The 22,652-nt window shown below is 31.7% G+C and overlaps 1 protein-coding gene and 1 long non-coding RNA gene across 2 annotated transcripts; one reads left to right on the forward strand and one right to left on the reverse strand.

Moving 5' to 3' along the window:
- Positions 1-111: 111 nt before the first annotated feature.
- LOC120092056 (respiratory burst oxidase homolog protein A-like) lies at positions 112-11,658 on the reverse strand. Its single transcript, XM_039050258.2, has 14 exons — positions 10,789-11,658; positions 10,540-10,702; positions 9,522-9,570; positions 8,396-8,509; positions 4,423-4,845; positions 3,372-3,755; positions 3,167-3,262; positions 2,918-3,033; positions 2,253-2,420; positions 1,998-2,154; positions 1,665-1,847; positions 1,439-1,567; positions 1,159-1,237; positions 112-1,073 (listed from the first exon to the last, which is right to left on the reverse strand). Exons 1-14 carry the CDS (start codon positions 11,462-11,464, stop codon positions 964-966), a joined length of 2,847 nt encoding a protein of 948 aa, XP_038906186.1. The 5' UTR covers positions 11,465-11,658; the 3' UTR covers positions 112-963.
- Positions 1,176-3,128, forward strand: LOC150038587 (uncharacterized). Its single transcript, XR_016525071.1, has 2 exons — positions 1,176-1,291; positions 2,721-3,128. It is a non-coding gene; the product is annotated as an uncharacterized LOC150038587 (long non-coding RNA).
- Positions 11,659-22,652: the final 10,994 nt, after the last annotated feature.

Below are 22,652 nucleotides of genomic sequence, written 5' to 3' on the forward strand. Positions count from 1 at the left end.
AGCATGTATATCACCACGATCCCTTTCCTGTAATATCTTTCGCGCATCAGCTGGCTTAAGCGGCCTTAAGGAAATTTTGACTAAGAGTATTAAGCAAGCAAAATATGGAAGTAGACGTATAACATAATCTTTAAATTAGAGAACCACAAAAAGGGATTACCATAAGTTCAATGATTACAAGATTAGAAGTATACATTAATTTCAAAGCAAAAATTTGACACAGTACTTTTATGGGATGCTCACATGGCATTCAAGGAATAATAACAATTACAATAACTACCTCCCTAAATATACAAGAAAGAATAGTCCCAAAAATAATAATAGAAACAATGAAGCATAGCTATTATTCACAGATATATTGGTAGGCAGTATTATGTAGGAAACTGAAGTTGCTGGTGTTGTGAACTTCTCCATCAAGTATAAAAGAACTTCTTTTACCCATTAGAAGAGAATTTCCAAAAATAAACGATAGAGATCCAAAGCTACCTTCTTACTCCCATTTTCAGAAATCCATTTTATCCCATTTCCACAAGTCAGAATTGTTCCCTTTTGCTACCTCTATGAATGCTATACCAAATTCCAAATGCCCAAAATCTTTACAACAATTGGTGATCTTTCTCCTGTGTCCTGTGTAACTATATTGTATCATCGAGCACAAGGGTAATCATATATACAATGCGGAACCTCGGCCTGTTTAAAATCCTAATCCTATTAAACCATAATGTTTATTTGTGAATGTGCTTGGACTAATGTGGCTAAATCTTCAAAGTCACCTGGTATAACTCAACTCCTTTGGTTTTTTCTCTCTTCTTTCCTAGCTAGTCTCTACAAGTTATCAATCTAATTTATTTTATTCTTTTTCATTTTGACGACTTCTACAATTTTAATGTAGAAATTTTTTGAATGAGAATGGAAGATGATGAAAGAGGTCGGAAGGGAGGAAATGATGCATCTAAACTTATCTTAAAAATGCTCCTTATGAAAATCTAACTTGGCTGAACCGTTTTGATTAATCTCATGGCAGAGGTGGCCAAGTTCTTTGGCCAAAACTGGAGCTCCGCAATAGAAGACACCTAGTAGAAAATGTCAAAACTACTATGAGAAAAGGTAGGATTTCATTGATAAGATTGTACGGTTATATAGTTGAAATCAACCAACCTATCCTTGCACCACAGTGCTTGGAACTGATTTTGCAGAGAACTTTCTTCCAGTTAGGCCTGGCAAAGTGGGTTCGCACCTGCAATGGGGCCAATAAAAGCTTTTAATATGGGGATGTCTACACGATGACACAGTAAGTCAGAGACCAATATGGCCACAAAATTTGCTAGCCAATGTAGCAGTACTTAAAATTCCTCGCTATTGTTTCCAAGCTTTTGTTGATTGCATATTTGGCATAATTTTCAAATCTGTACATGTAGTTTCATAACAAAGATTTTACCCTGGTGCCAGACACAATATCTACTCCATTCTTAGCATGATTGAGGGCTTGAACCATGGTAATGAGAGTTGAACGAGCGTCTCCTTCCTCATACACACTAGTCAGATAGTTATGCATCTCAATTACCCCCTAAAACTCGAAACAATTGAAACTCCCAATTAATAGACATGGCATGTATTCCATCGCAAGAGTATATTACACATAAGAAAATAAATACATGAATTACCCTTTGATCGAGCTCGGAGATTTCATTCATAACACCTTTGAACCAATCAAAGGAGCCTTGCTCTCTAGTCACCCAATAAAAGTAGGCATTTGTGGTCTTCAGATTATTCTTCCTTTTAGGAGCATGAAAATCTTTGTTCACATAACCGAGGTCTCCAAAGCTACTGATATCAGTATGCGAATCCTGAGAGAATCAAATTGTATAAGCATATTTGTATTGTTCTTTTCAAATTACGGAGCGATTAGATTTTGACAAAATGATTGATCACAATAGAACCAGAAAGAAAAGAAAATATGTCTCTTGAGTTCAGAATGCAGCCACATAAGTCACTACCTGTTCCTCCATTTTCACAATGTTATTCAGCAAATCCTTCAAAATGCTGATGAAAGGTGTAGCCCCAATGCCTAGGCCAACAAGTAGTAGCACATCATATTTATGGTAGTCCTGTGCTGGGGCACCGTATGGTCCATCTATTGAAAGTTTTGGCAAACTGACATGGGCAGAACAAATTTACTCCATTAATATCAAGGAAATGCAGTATACTAAAATGAGGTCTAAGAAAGGAATATAATGAGGAAAATATTAAACCTTTTAATGGTAGTTTCATCCGCTCTTAGAAGGCCACTCTTGCCGTGGACGGAAGGCTCACAAACCTCAGAGAAAACCCTTTTAAGCTCTTGGGTCCAATCACCTAACTGCCGTACATGGATGCTAAGGTAGTCATCTCCTGGAGCCGAGGTAATTGAAAATGGATGCCTGCATGCAAAGTTTAGCAATTGATGGTGACTTGAAGTGAAAATTAGGCAGTTTATTTGAATGTAGCAAATTAACAAATTATTATGATTCATTGAACTTATGATTTTTTTTGTTGAGAATTACTAATATGGTCACACCGTTCAGCGTTCACAAAGTTGATCCATAAATTATCTAAGATCCATTAGTTAAACTGCGATAATAACATGTTATTTGGATTCATCACCAAAAGTTCAAATTATGATTTACGTTATCGTTTTAAATATCTGATTTGTCTCTTCCTGTAAAACTGTCATTTGTCAGAGGTGCATAAAGATTGATAGAAACAAATGAAATCCAGAAGTGAGAATGAGAATGAAGTCAAGATGGAGGATACGTGTTCGTTTATCTATTCCTGTAAAAGAAAACTCTTTTGAGGTACTTATTTTGTATTTAGCTTACTAAGGATATATTGGAAACTTATTCAAAAGCAAGTGTTAGCAAATCTGATCTTCCATTACCATTCAAAGGGAGAAACTGCTGGACACTGAACAAACATGTACTGTCCACTTTTGTAATGAAATTGGGGCGGCTTGAACATTTGCAAATTGAGAACATTGCCAGGATAAATGGCAACCTAAATGTATCCCAAAGGAATGATAAGAGAAGAGAAAACCAGATATTTCAGTGATAATTTATAAACCAGAAATACATTAGTTGAGCTATGTACTACATGTTTGGTGCAATTTTATTTCTTAATTCAAATGAACCTTTTGTATTTGAACACTATATGATCCAGAGCGGAAGAATCTCAGGATCCTCTCTCCAGCATATAACAAAATTGGAACAGCGATATACATCCATGTCTGAAATCATGAAATCAGTATGTTAAGCAACCTTTTAATTTAAAATAACGTGAAGGAGGACTTAGTTGAAAGCCACTAGCAAAAGCTATAGAAAACCATAACTGATTACCGTCATAAGATACCATCTGTGCACGAGGTAGAGGAACACGCCGTGAATGATGAGCAATATGTAAACAAGAATAAATAAGTGGTGTGAATACCAGAAGGCATTATATCCAGTGAGCCTATCAAAGGGGTGGGGTAGCTTAATGAGGTTTCTCCTAAACCATCGGGTTGCAAGTGTGAAAGCTATTGCCATGAAGATCACCATTAAGATTCCTGTAACACCTTCACACCCTTTAACAAGATCCATATAGCTGGGCTTAATCTTACCAAAGTCATCAATCACATACGCATAGTCAACTTCGGATGATTTAAGCAGCCTTGGAAAATCACATGCAAGATGGTTTCCAGCATGGAGAATGATACCAACTATAATAGCCACCGCAATTGTCTACACATGTAAGTCAACCAAATAATGAATAAAGTGATGCTACGTACAGAAAGAAGTATTCAAATTTCTGGGAGAACTTGAGAGGACATTCAGCGGATATGAACATTGGAACCTCAATTATTATAGTATTTAACTATTTCACGCTTGCAATTAAGAATCTCATGGTAAACTGACTGGGTGCTTAACTCTTAGCCAACCTTTGTCATATAAGAGACGTCCAAGTTAACCCTGATTCATCCGTATCAATCGAACATTAAGACCCCAAAACCACATATTTGAATTTTCTTTCGATGCATAATATATAAGTGATCGATTCAAGGTTCGAAGCAAGCGATTCTTCCTTCTCAGTATAGACAGAACGTTATTAAAATAAAATCAGTACAATCCCACCATCTCCAATACAAATTGGAAGTGAAATTTCTGAGTAACTTAGAAGCTAAGCACAAATTTGAAACTAACTTAGATACTTGAAATTTAGCATTCGAGATTGTCACTGTCTTACTTAAAAAAGAGAGGACAGAGTAAAAGAAGACAAATTTGGTAGCCTTCTTAGAAATTTCCGGGCTTATGTACGAGTAATCCTATAGCTCATATTCATGCTTTCGAAACTAACATGAGTTGACTTAAAAAAAAAGCAATGATGAGAATGCCTTGGGTCAGCGTGTACCTTGTGAAAATTGATGTTGTCATCGAAAGGTACATAGTAACCTAGTTTGGTTTTCCGTAGCCAAGTGATAGTATTTCTACAAACTGGCAAAAGAATGAGAGCCATGTTGAACTTCAAGGTCTCAGCCGCACCCTTTGCCGTTGTGAGACAGTATCCCATAATTTTGAAGGCGTTTTTATGTCTATATTGAAAAAATTTCCATGTGAAAAGCCCAACCATGATCAGAATCCAAAGTGTCAATACCCAGATTCGCCTCCAATTCTCTCGCATAAAATAAAGCACTTTCATGCCGAGTCTTTTAATTGGGCTTTTTTGTCGAATGCCTTGTAGGTTCTGGCTCAAGGCTTGGCTGGTAAAGCTGAGGGCACGACTGTAGCTCATGTATGTGTCCTTTTGCAGCAGAAGTGTCTCCAATTGCCATAGCTGAAACATTATTCAACAGAAGTAACCAATTAATCAGTAGTTAGAATCGTGTGCAATGTTTTTGTCCATTAACTAGGCCACTACTACATGAGAAATATCTATGCACTACAATCACAAATTTTCGCAATTTCCCCCCAAAGATCACATGTTAAAAGATAATGAGCACTATTATACCCAAAATCAGAAAAGTCAGAAGAGCAATCAATTTTAGAGGGGAAAAAAATCTATTTATACCAGAATTTTGGTTGATTTAAATTTATACAGATATTAGTCTAGGATTTTAAGTGAACAATTCAATGAACAGATTGATTCTTTAGAGTTTTAATAATGAATGTATAGCATAAATAAGTTTTGTTTAAGCAATTGACATGCATTCGTTTTTTAAGTCAGAGATTCGATTGTTCATTCCATAATTATTGTAATAATATATGATTAGAAGATTTCACTTTTAACTTAATCTGTCAATATAAGATTAAGACCTTATTGTTAATTCTTTTGTATGAACTCACTCTGCAAGACACAAACATAAAATTGTAACTCCTAAACTGCAAAGTTTTTGGTCCATTCTTTCGATTTGTTGCTGTCATTGTATCGTTATGTTGCAGGCTTGCAGTATCTAAAAATGGAAAAGAACCATGTTCTACAAATCTAGACTGACTGAACTTTTTTCTAGTTAATAGGTGAAAAATGACTTTCCAGCTCAAAATCTTTTTCACTTTATAAAACTAACATTGCTTTAAAATTTTATATTTTTTAACATCTTTCTTATTTTTTCAGATTTTAAGTGAAAGATCCCACCCAATGAAAATAACATTTTGTCCTTCATTCGAATTTGTCCAATTTTATCTTTACCTAACACAACTTTTCATACCCAACACTCAAGTTTTCCATTTTTTTTGTCACTATGTTTTTTATGTAATCAAGAGTATTGTATGTCTTATATCAATTGAATCTAACCAACTTCTTGAACTAAAAAAGGGGGAAAAAATTTCACTTGTTCTAGTCTAGAAAAGTCAATAAAACAAAATCAAATAAGAAGTTTTTTTTGTATGGATTACCTTTTCTTGGGTGCCTTTATGTATTTTTATCCGCTCTCACAAATGTATGAAATCTAATCTTATGCTTATATCAGAGCGCACTATCAACGTTTTAAGTTACACTACGTTAGGGATGAACTTTCCAGCCCAAAAGTGGCTTATCCCTAATCCAATGTCATGGATCAACGCGATGTCACCTTTGTTCATGCATTTTTCATTAAGCATTGCTTTGCGTGAGGGAGATGCATCTCAGACCGATGCTTTTTTTACATCTCTGTCCCGATTTTAAAGTAAAAGCACGATGAATAAATTAAACGAAAACGTTACATGAGATTTTGATTCTATTTAATTTATTCATCGCCTTTTTATTTTAAAATTAGGACAGGGTTGTGAAAAAAGCATCGGGCTGGGATGAGTCTCCCTTAAGTGAGGTGATGCTAAATGGAAAAAAGGTGACGTCATGTTAGTCCATGATATTGGGTCAGGGATAAGCCGCTATCAGCTGAAAAATTCATCTCTAAATTATCGATAGTGTCTTTTTGACGTAAATATAAGGTTAGACTTTGATGTAAATATAAGATTAGATTTCATAGGATGAATTAAAAAGTATAAACACGCCCGAGAAATGATAGTCCTTTAAATCGGACTGGGTACAAGTTTCGGATAATTAAAACCGGATTCCATCAGTATTTGTCATATGAATCCAGCCTCCAGGTCGCCAGGAGTGGATGTATTAGGCGCGGCGTAGTGGTAGCGCAGTACAGCCGCTAACGTCTACCCACTAGCAACACACAACTGGCAATCATAGAGGTACAGATCATACCTTATGATATTTTATCCAACCATATGCCGTTGGTCAAAGTTGTTAGAGCAACTAATTGGGTGTTTATAAAAACTAAATCAACAATTTGGCCATCGAACCGCGAAAGGGGAAAAAAATGAATCGTTCAACCACCAGGAACATGATCATAATATATTAATAATTATAAGTTATTTAAAGGTGGCGAACCTAATTCCCAGCAACCTTACCTAATGAAAATTGGAAAACTTTTTTTTTCCCATAGAAATTGAGAACGTAAATAAACGTATCGTTAATACTGCCCTTCGTGCCGTCGGACGGAAGAGTGACGGTTGCAATCAAAACTTGATTAGGTTAATTAAAAAAGAAGTAAGAGCAACATCATTATCTACGGTGTCTCTATTTATTAATTTTTTAAGAACCTTCAATTTTAAAGATTAATCAAGTATAACTTAACAAAAACTAATTAAATATTATATTTTTAAGACATAAATTTAAGCAATTAGTTTAAGTAAAAAAAAAAAACACCCCATCAATAAAAATCTGTCATATATCATTTTCTTACATATGAGACATAAGATTAGGTGTACCTAATTATTGTCCGTTTAAATATATCTTTGGATCAACAATTTAAAATTTTAAATGTCCTTTACATGATCTTGTTGAACTTAAAAAAATATAAGTTTTTTTTCTTTTAATTTAATTTATACTATAAATTTTTAAAACTCAAACTACTTATAACTATATTAGTGGATTAATTTAGGAAAGTTTAAGATTTAAATGGATAAAATTATATCCCTAACAAATATGGATATAAATATTAATTTGGAGATTTAGTGGATAGAGGTTCGTTTAGTAATCATTTAATTTTTTTTTTCTAAATTAAGCCTATAAATAATTAAATGCCCCTCTCACTACCAAGTTTCTTTGTTTTGTTATCTATACTTTTCATCTATATTTTCAGAAACTACATGAGTTTTAATTTGAAAACTAAAAAAAAGTATGTTTCTAACCATTTCATTTTTTATTTTTAGTTTTGGAAAATTAAGTCTATAAACATTTAGTTCCATCTCTAAATTTTTTGCTTTATTATTTAATTTCTACCAATATTTTAAAAAACCAAATCAATTCTTGAAAATTAAAAGAAAATAGTGTTTTAAAAAGTTTTTTTTTTGTTTTTGAAAGCTAAGGATTCGACCTTTTTACTTAAGAAAGATAACAATCATTCTAAGAAATTGAGAAAAAATAGGTTTGATTTTCAAAAATGAAAAATAAAAAATCGTGCCAATTTGGTAAACATTTGGCTTTTAGGTTTTGACAATTAAGCCTATAAAAACCTCTTTAGTCTAAATTTCTTATTTAGTTATATACTTTAAAGAATAAAACCAAAATATGAAAATTTAAAAGAAAAAAAAAGAGATTTTTTAACAAATTTGTTTGTGTTTATGAAGTTTGATTACAAATTCAACTCTTTTACCCAAGAAATTGATAAGAAATATGATTAATTTTTAAAAATTAGAGGATTACCAAAAATTGTCAATTAAGGTCATAATTTTTTCTCTGTTTTTATTTTTGAAATTTTGTTAAAGAATTCTACTCTTTTACTTAAAAAATAAAAATCTAAGAAATTAAAGAGATAAATATAAGCACAACTAGACCTTAATGATATAAATTTGTTTCTAAATTGTATGGTAGATAAAAGGAGATAACAAACCTCGATATAACCCAATCTTTCTGGGTCTAATTCTTCCATGATTAGGGCTGCATATTCCTCCGCTTGTTCCTTAAGTCTAGACAACTTGTTGGCTGACGCACTTAGCATGATAATCTATCAATCCCAAAAATACAAAGTTAGACAAATTAAATAAAAACAAATTGTTCTTGGCAGGAAGTTAAAAAATGAGACTATGATAATTAAACAGATATATTCAACTCTAATTAACTGTGACCATAATTATGAAACCATTATAATTGTTTTTGGCAATAAGTAGAATATTACGGTCAATACAAAATGTCACGTCTGACAAATTTTTTAAGTGTTAGAAAATTTTCTCTCAGAGTTGAAGATGCCATTTCTCCTAATTCACAATTCTCCGGGAAACCGTGGCAGCAGAGTTCAAATTAGAAAAAAGAAAAGTCAGAACAGAAGGGTGCTAGCTCTTGTTTATTTAATTCCTTTATTTTTAGACGAATGTCAATGGATTTTACTTTATAATATTTGGGACTTTAGTAAAGGCTACCGAATCCCACCAACCAGGAGTCCCTGTTGGTTTATCTTTTAGTTGAAGTTGGTATCGAAAATATTAATATTATCGTTGAAATCGCAACCAACGAGAGTTGGCCACTTCAGAAAATATACAAAGTAGCTCTATTTTAGTTGCATGATGGAGAATAATAATAAGTATTCTTATCTATTAAAATGATATCATTCCCGTTTTGTGTGGGTTAACGTATATGAAAATATTTGAATTTTTCTTCATAATCTTATCATGCACGCATAGTTTATATATGCAATGTTTGAGGCATCTTTTTATACACTGCAATCTCATCCTAAGATAAAGAAGGAATTAAAATATTTTAAAAAAATTTAAAAATAAAAAGAATTTATCAATATCAAATTACGATTGAACAATTTAGTGAGAGGTATAAAATAGGTGCACCAACGAGTTTTTTTTCCCAATTTTATATATTCAGAAAATGAAAAACAAGGCTTTAGTTTGTAAGTCATTTTTTAATTGCCTAAAATACCATCAACATCATAATCAATGAGAGTTGAGAGAAGTAGTGAAGCAATATAATTTTTTTTTTTTAAAGGATAGGTAAAGCAATATAAATTTAACCTCTTTTACTTCTTCTTCCGTGACATGACCATCTTCGTTCTTGTCGACCCTGAAAAGTATAATTATTTAAGAGGACTAATTCAATGTGTGTAACTAAAAAAGTATCATACTCCACCACCAAAAATAAAAAATAAAATAAATAAAAAGAAAACTAAAAAAATTATTTATATTAATGTACCATCTATCTTTAATCAATTGATGGTTAAATAATGTAGAATACTTCAGAATTTTAAACTTTGAGGTATATTTCAGTTATGCCTTTAGAAGAGTTTTTATTTTAATTTTGAATCTGAAATAATTGTTTCAAAAAATAAAATCGAATTTTGTCTTTGAATTGATGAATAAAAATTGATACTATAACTAATGTGTTAGAATTAAAATTTATATATGATATAATTACAACAACATTCATAAATTAGTTTGACAATTTATGTGTAAAATTTGATTTGTGAAAAATATGAATGAAAATTTTAAGCATATGCATTTCAAAGCTAACAATGATCTTCATTTTTATACTGTTAAAATTGTGTTATAAAAGATATAAGGTGTATGTTTTCATTTGTTACCATAGCTGGCATGTTAATATAATTTATCCCCCTTTATTTTAACTAAAAATACTCCGATGTTATTTTTTAAATAATTTCAATTTTTTAAAACTAAAACGAAACTTTTTAATTGTAGGATAAATTAAAGGTATTTTGTACCATTCTACAATAATGGACAGATTAATTTTCTTATTATAAGCCTAGTAGTTAAAGAGAAATGCTATTATACGGATGGACATATTATATTGTAAAAAAAAAAAAAATGGAACTATTGTTTTCATATTACGAAAAATAAAAATTGTTACAAAATGATTCTTTAGAAATTAATAAAGAAATTGATGCGCTAACTGCTAGACTGCTACCGAAGCAAATTTGAACAGGTCATTCTAATTAAGGGAGAATAAAATACTCAGATCATTCTTAAAAAAGGAAATTACGATAATTGAATATGCTATGATTCTATGAATGCTTACATGTCGAAGAAGATCTGGAGCCTGGAATCGAAACTTTGATCTGTAATTTGCAACCAGAACTCGAATAGATCGTCTCGACTAATTTGATCGGAGTTATTGAGTTTTCGCCTCCGACTTAGAGCATCGAACAGCTCGAGAGCAAACTCTTTCGAATCTTTCATTCCTTACAAATTAAAAAGGAAAACAACGAAATCAATTAAAAGTTTCCCTAAAATATACTGAAATTACCTGTTTGCGGCCAGTTTATACCTATGCATTGCGCGAAATCGGTGCGGCTGAGAAAGCCTTCCTTGGCAAGCTTATTGAAATTGCTCTCAAGTTCACTAAACGTATCGACGCCAGTCGTTTTATTTTTGCTGCTTATGAATCTTAATCCATAGAGAGCCTTTTCAGCGCCAGAACGAGTTCGATCAAGCTTTGCTCGTTGCCTTCTCAAATCTCTGGCCGCTAATGCCGAATCCATTCCGTTTTCTGCTCCAACAGCAGTGTTCGTATTCACGGTTGACGATGATGCGGCGAATGCTCGAGACGCATGGCTCCGGCTCCATGAGAACCTCCTGAATTCGGTTTTTAACTCGTGCGAGAAATGCTTCGCTTTTGCTCTCGCTTCCGCCTTGAGTTCCTGAGAGAATTGCCGAAACCGATGCGACGAACTCCGCTTAACCGACGTAGATCTGGAAGTCGAAGCAGAAGTCAAGGCCGGCGTTCCAGAACCGCCGGAGACTCCATCGTCGATATTGATTATAGTCGCAGGCTCAACACTTCGAAGCACGACCGTCTTGTTTTCTTGTACATCAAGCGTCACCTCCACAAACTCCTCCGCCAGGCCAAACTGCGCTCCCAGCGACGATCCGAAAATCATCGTGTCAAGTTGTGTAATGTCGTCCGATCCGCATCGGCGCTCCTGCTCCGGAGTCGTGGTCATTGATTAATTAGCAGACCGAAACCGTGTCTGCAGGTTGTGAAACTAATTAATCATCAACAATTGACGAATACTCCGGTGCTCCGGTGCCGTCGTCGGGAAGTGTCTGGCGATCGGTAAGAGAAAGGGAGTTGCAGAGAAGGCGCGTCCGGAATCTGAAGGAATTACTCTGAACGGAGAAGACAAAGATTTTGTGCAACCAAAAAGTATTTGTACCTAATCTTGCATAAACGAAGAGATCGTGGATATGCGCTGCTCTCATTTCTTAATTACCATTTTGCCCTTGATTTGGACCTGTTCCATTCTCTTCTAATATTATATGCATACACTAAAGTAATGTAAAAAGGCGGAGAAAAATATTGTTCTAATTTTTGTCCTCCTTTTAATTATGAGATTTAAATTATAAATTAAAACTAATTAAAATTTCTTCCCCGAGAAGTAAACACCTCAAAGCCCAACCGAAGTATATATATATAAACTTAGATGCATCCCGTCCTGGATATGTATTTATATATTCGTGTCATATGATTATTTTTTTTATCTTTTCAAAATAATTTAATTCAAGATAAGATTGAGATCCATAAAAATAAGTGTATCTAAGATGCATTCAAGTATTCCTCTAAATATAATAATACACAATACTTTTGTCATTAAAGCTAAAAAATTAGAAGTTCAATTTTTTAGCCAAATCGAGTAAATTAATTGGTATAAAGTATTAACTAGTGACTAAGATGTTAGATGTTTAAATCTCTTACTCCCCTATCTTTGCACTTAAAAAAATGATTTTTCTATCTTACATCCAAGAAAAAAAAATGGTAAAAAGAAAAACTTCAAATATTTTGTATGTTATTTTTTAATTTTAATATGCATATGATAATATTTAGCTTTTGATTTGATTTTAGATTTTTTTTAAAAAAACCTAGTTATAGGGTTAAAAAAATATGTTGATTTATATTAATTTTTAAAAAATAATTATTGAAAATTATTTTAAATCATAAAACTATTAAAAATATTTACAAGTAATAGCAAAATATCACAATCTATTGTAGATAGACTATGATAGACCATGATAGACTATTATTTATGTCTATCATGATACAAATAGACACTATAGTAGTCTATTGTGATTAGATAGTAAATTTTGTTATATTTGTAAATATTTTGATTCATTTTTCTATATTTGAAAACAACTCAACAATTATTCCAATAAACTCGTGAGTGATATAAAATCTAAATAGAATAAATATATAAATTTGATATGTGTGTTTTAAATCAAAAAATAAAAGCTATCATGAGAACAACTCATCTAGTTAAGAATCAAAGACATATTATATCTTCAATCAAAGTGTCTAAGGTACGAATTTCATTACCTTCATAGATTGTTGAATTAAAATAAAATCGTTAAATTAAATCGCATGTTAATTTTATTTCTTAAAAGAGTGGGACCATGTTTTTTGCTATAATTATCCTTTACTCATCTTGACATATTGTAAAAGGAATACATTGCCCAAAAAATGCATATTCCAAAAGCATAGGTAACAAGTAAACTTAAAAGGAAGTGTGTCCATGTGGTTTCATGTCACATAAAGGAACATTATTTTAAAGACTTACATAAATAGCCTAGTTACCAAATAATTTGTCTTTTTAATATTCTTTAGATTAAGAAAAAAAGCCATAAGTTTAATTATTTAAGGTCATAGCTGATAGAAAATACTTTTTTCATTACCCAAATATCTATCAACTATAAAGAACCACATGCATTTTTGAATTTCATTTCATAATCCATAGTTCTTAAAAAGAAAATCATGAAGTTTCAAATTCATCATTTGTGAGAATAGTCTATGTTATATATAATTGGATGAAATAGTCTATGAGATATAATATTGACTTTTGAAAATAAAGTTATATCCAATGAAACTCTCATTGACTAACAACTTAATGAGAATCTCATCAACAATATACATGTGATTGTTACTCACTCTCATGCCATTTCATTTTCATTATAGTCTTAAAAAGTTAGAGCTTAGATCTATATGCATGTTTTAAAAATTAGTTAGAATTTAGTCCTTATAGTATGATAAAACTTCTGAAGTATATTTGATAAAATTCTCATACATAATAGTCCCTAGAGTAGAAACTATTTATGCAAATTTTATCAAACTATAAAGACTAAATTCTAATTATATATATAAACCATATAGGAACTGAATTCTATTTTTTTTTCCAAATCATATGAACTAAATTTACAATTTAACCGTTCTTGGCAATGCCCGTACTTTTAATAAATAAATAAATAGTTTTCAAATAGCATTCATGTGTTAACAAATTAAAAGTATAAAATACAAAATATACTAAGATCAAAATTTGTTCTAGAAGTAACGGTTTAGTCCTTAAAACTCAATATCTTAACAATTTAATATTTGTATTTTAAAATCGAAAAAAATTTAGTATTTGTTGTAAAAAAAATTAAGATTTAATGAAAATTTCTTGTATGTATAGATTAATCAATGAACCAATTAGTGCTCAAATGCATTTATAAATTACAAATATTAAGGACCCATTTGATAATTGTTTGGTTTTTTTTTGTTATTATTATTATAATTATTATTTGTAACTATGTATATTATCTCCCAATTCCATACTACGGCTTTCATATTTCTTAAGTAAAAAAAAGTTGAATTCTTAGCCAAATTCTAAAAACAAAAATAAGTTTTTAAAAATGTATTTTTTTTTAACTTGGTTTGGTTTTTAAAACGTTGGTAGAAAGTAGATAACAAAATAAGAAATTAAGGTCCCAGTTTGATAACAATTTAGTGTTTGATTTTCTATTTTTAAAAAATTAAAAAAAAAAAAATGTTTGGTATTTGTATTTAGTTTCCTGTTTTTTAAAAATTGAAAAACTAAAAGCATGTTTTATAATTTTGTTTTTAAAAGTTCAAAATAATTTTTTATGACTTTTTTAGTTTTATATTTTTTGATAAAAATAAAATCAAACTTTTTTGCAAAATTTTTCCTTTTGGTATCATAATCATAAAATTATATATTTAATTTTAACTTTTAGAAAAAAATTCATATTGAAAAAATAATATCAATATTTTAAATGTACTGATTAATCAAAATAAAATAAAGAAAAATACCATAAATAATTATATTAACAAAATACAATAAAATAATTTCATTTTTGTAAAAGAAAATTTATGCGAATAAAATAATTAAACAATTAGAGTGTGTGAAAAGCTCTCAAAAAATGCTTTCTCGAGCTTAGAACTTATTTGGTATTATGCTTAATTTATGATCGTATATGCTTTTTATGTTTAATTTGTGGAAATCAAAGAATTGGACCAGAACAAACAATTTGAGTGTAAAAAGACCAGAATAGCCTTAAAGAAGGTCAGACTTTAACCTAGGGTAAAAAAATAGGTCAAAAGGAGATGAAAAATGCGGAAGAGAGTACGTTGTGGCCCCATGCTCAGCACAAAAACCTGAAAGGGTTAAAAACAAGTTAGCATCACGGCGCTATGACTTCTCCAGCGGGCACTTGTCTATTTTTTTAGATAATGGCACGATGCTGCGACAATTTTTATAAAAGAAGTTCTACCGAGACCATAAGGGAGGTTGTTTTGAGGGTTTTAGTTTAAAGTTCGTCAAGGCCTCCACCATAAGTTGATTTCTGTGCAGATGTGACATCTTAGAGCTTTCAAAAGGAATGATTGATCCAGGAGACTGTCGGAGGGCGATCTCAGGCTTGAGGATGATAGTCAATAGCGTGACTTGCATCTTTTTCCTATTGGATGTATGCCCTAAAGCCTCGTAGTTAATAAGTAATTTGAAATAGTGGTCGATTATCTTATATATGTAATTATCCATTGAGGAAAAATCTAAGATTATTTCATGGGACTTGAATAGTATATAGTGGACATACAGGTAGATCATGTTCAAGTTGTTGGGTTTTATGCCCTAAAACTCGTAGATAGTAAACATTATTAATTGACCGTTATCAATAAAGAGTTATAGATGTTAATTCAATAAAAGTTATTGTTTGTGTTATTTGTCTATTTTTTAATAACCTTAAATCCAATAAGCTAACATCCAATGTTTTATGAGTCTTGAATTGTTTATGGAGACATACAGGGATTAATATTCAAGATACAGCCTGAAGGGTCTATAGTATAGGGATAAGGTTGGGTGTCTTATCCTGGTAACACTATAGATACAACCCACTTTATATTTGATACAAACGTAATTATCCAATGCGTTCGTGTAGTTGACATGCGAGTGGGGATATCCTATGCAATGAGTTTACATAATACTGGACCGCGAAATAGTAACCATTAGATGTAACACCATTAACTAGTTAGGTTCCTTATTCAATAGGATGACCTAGGCAACTTAGTTTTAATCCTGAGTATATTATGAACTCCTGTTCATGAGGGATTGTCCTTTGATTTGTATGGGTGAGGGTCGTCAGTTTGCCGACTCAATATGCTTACCATTTTGGGGACAAGACCGAGTGGGGAGTTGGAAACATAATAATACAAGATGAAATTCACTCTTCCCGCCTTAAGGGTAAGTAGATGAGTGTTCCCTTAAATACTGTCTCCAAGACTTGAACAAAGGGTCCTACCCTCTCATTGGCCAGAGAGAGGTTTCTGTTTATTGGTTGGGCTATAAACAGGTTGTTTATTAGAGGAACACTGGTACTTAAGGAATCAGAAGTAACTCAAGGGTAAAACGATGATTTAACCAGTTGGAGTTATGAACACTCGTGAAGAACTAACTTACTGTTATTGATCTATATCAATGGATGCATAAATATATCTGTAGTGAGAAGAGTGTAACTAAGAGTTTTTTGTTGAGTGTATCCACAGTTAACGAATATTGATTAACTTGGTTAATGAGTTTAGTCAATTAATCTCATATTGTTGGAGCTTCTGATCTAAGGTCCATCAAATCCTCTTGACAGCTCACCAGAGGATATTTAAGGGGGATGATTTGAATTGTTCAAATTAATTTGAAGAAATCATAAGTAATGTGATTAATATATAATTGATTATGGATATGATCTATAATTCAAATTAAATTAGAAAGTAATATTTGAATAAGATTCAATTAATTAATTCAAGTGAGAATTAGATTCACAAAAAATTAATTAATCGAGAGGTATTGCACATATACATACGATGTTTATGATAATTAAATATATATGCATTAAATTAAATTTAATATATAAAAAGTTATTTAATTAATATGCAAATTAAATTAAATAAGTATTATTTAATTGTGCTAATTAATTAAATAAGTGTTATTTAATTGGACGAATTAATTAAATAAGTGTTATTTAATTAATTGGGCGAATTAATTAAATAAGTGTTAATTAATTAATTAATTGTGAAAAAGAGAAATAGAAAAAGGGTTAGGAAAAAACTTGACCCTTTTATATATAAAGACCTCCCTATGGCCTCTTTAGGAGACATAAAGACTGATAATACACAACACACAAGTGTTATTGTGCAACATTTGTCCTAAGCCACAAAGAGAATCTTCTTACTCTCCAAAACCCTTTCTCCCCTCTCTCTCCCAATAGTTGAATACCACCTATTAGATTGGAATCCTAGAGAATAAAGAGGTTACTCTTATAGTAATGTTCAAGTTTGTTCAAGAAATCGTTCGTGATCAAAATTGTTGGAGGAGTCGTTCGTTGGAATTTCGAGAAGATTGTTCATAAAGCTTGGGAATCTAAAAAGGTAAGAATGGTTCTAATATTTTCCCAACGCATGCGAATTTACATGTTTATATTTTGTTTTAGTATAACAAATTTGTTTATGTAAAAATCGAATTGCTGGATGCAAGATGTTCTCACACAAATGTTTCCACTATGGAATTTAATCCATTCAATTGGTATCAGAGCCAATTTCTTGCATCCACATTCTTCGTATTTTTTCAAACAAAATTAGTTTAGAGATGGGTTTAATATTCTACATTTGAAATGTTTGAATGTTGGTATGCAAAATTGGATGTTTTCAATTTTGGCACTAGATTACTTTTAATTTGATTAAATTGTAAGGGCCCGTTGTTTTATTCATTGGGCAATTAATTCTTGCTTCGAGTCTGTAAGTATGTGTCGACTGAAAGAGCAATGGTGTTGAGGAGATCGAGAAGAAAAAGAGGTGTTCAGGGTAAGTTCGGAGCCGAAAACATGCAAAACAGGAGCATTCTGCCGCTCAGCATCGCGATGCTGCTAGCACAACATTGCAACGCTAAAAGGCAGACACATCGCGGAGCAGTCACAACGTTGCAATGATGTCCTTAACGTTGTAATACTTCGAGGTTTGACGGTGTGCAGGCGGCACGTGCGAGGACCTTCAGATCAACTATTTTTTTTGACATAATTCCCTTTGTATTATTTAATTTATTATTAATTAGTTAAATTAATACAATAGTTATATTAATTTAATCAATTAATTTTACACTAGGGTGCTAAAATTGGTCCAATTTTTGCTGTTTAATGGATGTTTAAATTAATATTTGAATTCATATTGCATATTGTATGTTATATAGATTCAAAATTACCCACCGTAGGATAAATATGCACATGCATCATAAATAAATACAAAAAATTTATATTTTATAGATGCATGTAGCATGCTCATGCATCATGATATAAGTGTTATGTTAGTGATGTATGATTAACCTAAGATTGTTATAATAAATAGTGGAATGATGTATGTAAATGCTTGTTTTCCATGAATGATTTATATAAGTGTTATATTTATCAAATGAAAATTGAATTTGCATTGAACATGACATTACTTAGACAAATATAATTGTTGTATTTAATCAATGTCACTAAATGCAAATTTATAGGTTTTAATAGAGCATTAAATATAAGAGTTGTAGTTTTAATGAGATAGACTAAAATCTATAATCAAGAGTTCAATGCAAACACAAGTCCAAATTAATTTTAAATAGTTTAAAATCGATCAACCTAGACTTATATTATTTCTAATGAGATTAGGAATAAGTTAATTTTTTAATTTGTTTTAATAGATTAAAATAAATTTAATTAAAAGATTAATTTTGTAAAATAATTGTCCATAAAGGAACTTTATCTAAGGAAGGTTCTTTCTAGGAGAGGGTATTTAAGCTGGCGAAAACAGAACACCTCCACTTGGGAACTGACCTAGAAGGTGAATTGGACAAATATTTTATAAGCATGCAATATTTTAATAAAATGATTGATTTTATTAAAAGAGTTTAATAAATGAAATGAAGTATTGTTAAATCATTCAATATAAATGTTATATTGAGCAAATTTAAAAGGACTTAAATAAATTCATTAGCCGAGTTTTAACTAAGTATAATAAAACCTAAAAATATTAGAATATTTTAGTAGGAGGATGTTAGTATATGTGATATATCAAAATTCAGCTCTCACGTCCCTAAGAGTTCAACACCGTGAGATTCATGCTCGACTTCGTATCGCTTTGGGTGCAGCCTCCCTTCGAAAAGTATTTGCATGGGTCAATAATAAAGTGAATGGGGAAAGTGTTCATAGTAAATGGGAGAGGGACGCGTGTCAACATATCCTACGGTCTCCTCAATTAGGCTGCACTATGAGATTCCTATGGTCCGTATTTGTTCTTCGTGATTTGTGTTTAAAAGTGTATATAAGTAAAGGTGAAAAGAAAGATTGGAGTGAATGAAGATGAATGATGAATCACTTCTCTAGGTGAGAAGATTAGAAGATGTGTTGAGGTATTGCGTTATACTTTCTATAATGCGTACAAGCTTTTCCTAAATCAGATCCAAGTATAAATCTAACTCAGGTTCTTGGTAAGTCCAGGGTCAAACACATGGATTTATGAAAGACTAACGCGGGCCTTGCGTTGCGGCAGTTGCAGAAAGATCCTAGATAAATGCGGGAGAGATTTATCTACATTAATCTCAATGCATGTATGCAAGAGAACATAAGAGTTCAAGTGAAACAAAGGGATTTATGAATGAGTGGTGCTAAATGTTAGGGGTATGCATTGATTCCAAGTAAGATGAACACGTGTGTGCAGGTGTAAGGGTGAAATGAAGATGACAGGGATGCTTGCTTACAAACCAAATGTATGTAGATACGTTAGGTTTATGTTCCTCTGATCATATTATTCAATATTTCTCAATGTGAATGCCACATATGCTCCTATTTTTAGGGTGCATGCGTTGGTTACAGAAAGTAGTGAAGCACAAGTATATTTTATCTCTAAATCTACTGTGCCTTCTGTCTCAATACGTTTCTAGCTATCCTATTCTCTCGAATAGTTTTAACTGAGTTATAACTTCAACCAGATGATCAAAATGATTAAAGCTTAGAAATTAAGCATGCAACAAGTCATAAATGTGTCAATCACATACAATAGAATGTAAACATAGGCAAAAGTGATGGATCAAATGTAGGATTTAAAAATCGAAATTGTCTTTACAAAAATCACACTTAATCACATGAAATGGAAATGGAAAGTTTGGGTGTGTCCGGTTGTTTGGTTCGAGAAAATCTTGAAGAAGGTCTTCATGAAGTTGTTGTTTCTGTTTGAGGTTCTGACTGTTCGAGGGAGGTTTCTTGAAGAAAGGTTCTTCAAAGGTGATATCTCTTGAACTTAATTCTTATTCAAGCATGCCGAATTTAAATTTTAAATGCATATCTGTTGTATGTTTACTGTAAATTTTGTTTTCAATAATTAATAGAATTTGGACGATCCGCTTCTGCTCAAGATTCTCCTCACACGAGTTCCTTCAGATACAACCTGACTGCTACTTGGGTTTAACTAAAACTCAGGACGTCATACCAAAAGGATCCATTGTCCTATAAACAGGCAATAAATGATGTAGACAAGGACCAATGGGTCAAAACCATGGACCTTGGAATGGAGTTTATGTACTCTAATTCAATATGAGATCTTGTTGATCCACCTGAAGGGGTAAAACCCATAAGGGTGCAAATGGATCTATAAAAGAAAGAGAGATATAGCTGGAAAGCTACAGACCTTTAAAGCTAAACTTGTAGTAAAGGGTTATACACAGAGGGATGAGGTTAACTATGAGGAAACTTTTTACCCTGTTGCTATACTTAAGTCTATAAGAATTCTCTTATCTATAGCCACATATTATGTGGTGGAATGAACACATGTGCAGAGGAAGAAAAACGAATCTAAAGTACTCTAATTAGGTTAATTATAAAAATAAGCATGCAAATCAAAACAAATCAAAGGAATTTAAGAAGTACAACCTTTGTAGTCTCCAAAGCTTCTCCAAATCCACTTCAATCTCCTCACGAATAGTTCCTAGACCACCAGAGATTCTTTCCGACTATTCTTCGACCTTAGAACGGGATGGTAGGATCCGATGAGTGACTAATTTGGAGAGGAATAGATTAAGGTTTGAGAGAGCTTTAGGCCTAACATTTTTCTAAAAAATCTCATAAGTCTCCAATTTACCAAGAAGAACCAAATATCATAGAACTCTTCTACTTATAGGCCATTTCATGCATGACATGCAATTTTGAGTTTGATGAGAATTTGAAACTCAAAAAACCACTAACTCAAAGTGGGATTAAGTGAGGCAACTGTCTTCAAATTGAAGACAATACTTAGTAATTCAATAGTTGGAATTTCCCACTAAAAAATATTGGAACTTTCCACTAACTTGGTCAATGGTCAAAACTTTGATTTTAAAAGTCTAAAGTCAATAATTTGACCTGTTGACTCTTAAAGTCTAAAGTCAATATTTTGACTTCTTATTGCATATTTGCCTTGATCAACAATTTTGACTTTAGATGAAATTTTGACCTAGTAAACTAATTTGACTTTTAATTCAATTTTGATCAATTCCATTTAATTTAAAAATTAATTTTAATAATCAATTTTAAAATTAAATTAATATTAAACAATTAATTTAATTTTACATTAAATCCAACACTAATCCCAGTTTATATGAATCCCTATTCATAATCTTGATATTTAAATCCTATTTAAATATCTCCTATTTTCTCTCTCTTTATGTTTAATTCACAATTAAACATTAGGTTAAATATATCATATATAATTAACATTTTGCTCCAAAAATTGAATTTGAACACTTCAATTTGTTCGTCACACTGTTCTAAGGTTTAATCCGATATGAGCTAGTAGGGGGATCTCATGGACCTACAGATCATGGGATCCAACGATCTACAATTAACCGACTAAACTCTTTAACCTAATTAACAACCATTCATTAACTACCGGGTCACTTCACTATATTATGTCCACCCGATATAACCATGATTAGTAAGTTAACCCTTTACAGGTTGTTCGTAATAACGACTGGGTCAAAAGCTGTATTACTCCCAAGATTACATCTTGCTCCGTAAGTCTCACTGATCCTCTATAACGCCGTTTACTGTTTAAGACCGACTATTTCAAAAAGATGACTTAGGTAACTTGACCTTAATCCTGAGCTAACTATGAACTCCTGTTTATTCAGGATTATCCTTAGATTTGTTACTAGGGTATAGTGTATGCCCTAGTTTATTGTGATTTTATACTTTATTTGTATTATACATTAATCTCCCTAAGCTTTAGGACAAGTGGGAGATTGTTGGGATTGGTGTCCTAAATCTATTTGTAATCTCATAGTTTGTAAACTTTGTATAAACATATTGTTGTTAGTAAAATAAGTGTTATTTTATAAGCATACTTAAGCCAATAAGTGTTATTTTATAAGCATACTTAATCCAATAAACTAAGATTCAAGGTTATTTCATGTAATTTAAACAAGTATGTGGAGACATATAAGTGGATCTTGTTTAAATAATAACCTAAACGGTCTGTAGTAAATGGATAAGGCTGGGTATCCTTGTGACACTACGGATACAGCCCGCTTTATAGGTGTTACAAGTGTTGTAAAAGTGCTACAAATGATCTGATCCTGATCATTCATGTGGAGACATGTGAGCGGGGGTATCTTATATAAAGAGTTTGTATAAGATCAAACCATAAAATGATTAGTCTCTTTATATAATGCCGTTAATAATAGAGATTTACATTTCACTAGGATGACCATAGGTGACATGACCTGAATCCTGAGTAAGTTGTGAGCTTTTGCTCATGAAGGGCACCCTTTGATTTGTATGGGTAAGAGTGGCCAGATTGCCAACTCAACAAGCCTA

Source organism: Benincasa hispida, chromosome 1, assembly GCF_027475165.1.
Source record: "Benincasa hispida cultivar pf3 chromosome 1, pf3_genome.v1.1, whole genome shotgun sequence".
Taxonomy (NCBI): domain Eukaryota; kingdom Viridiplantae; phylum Streptophyta; class Magnoliopsida; order Cucurbitales; family Cucurbitaceae; genus Benincasa; species Benincasa hispida.

Excerpts from the sequence above, each read along its gene's own strand:
- LOC120092056 (XM_039050258.2), bottom strand. The coding sequence starts at position 11,464 with ATGACCACGACTCCGGAGCAGGAGCGCCGATGCGGATCGGACGACATT. Across the intron at positions 8,510-9,521 it reads CGGAAGAAGAAGTAAAAGAG|ATTATCATGCTAAGTGCGTC; the intron begins GTTAAATTTATA and ends TGGGATTGATAG. Across the intron at positions 2,421-2,917 it reads GCAGTTTCTCCCTTTGAATG|GCATCCATTTTCAATTACCT; the intron begins GTAATGGAAGAT and ends CTTTGCATGCAG.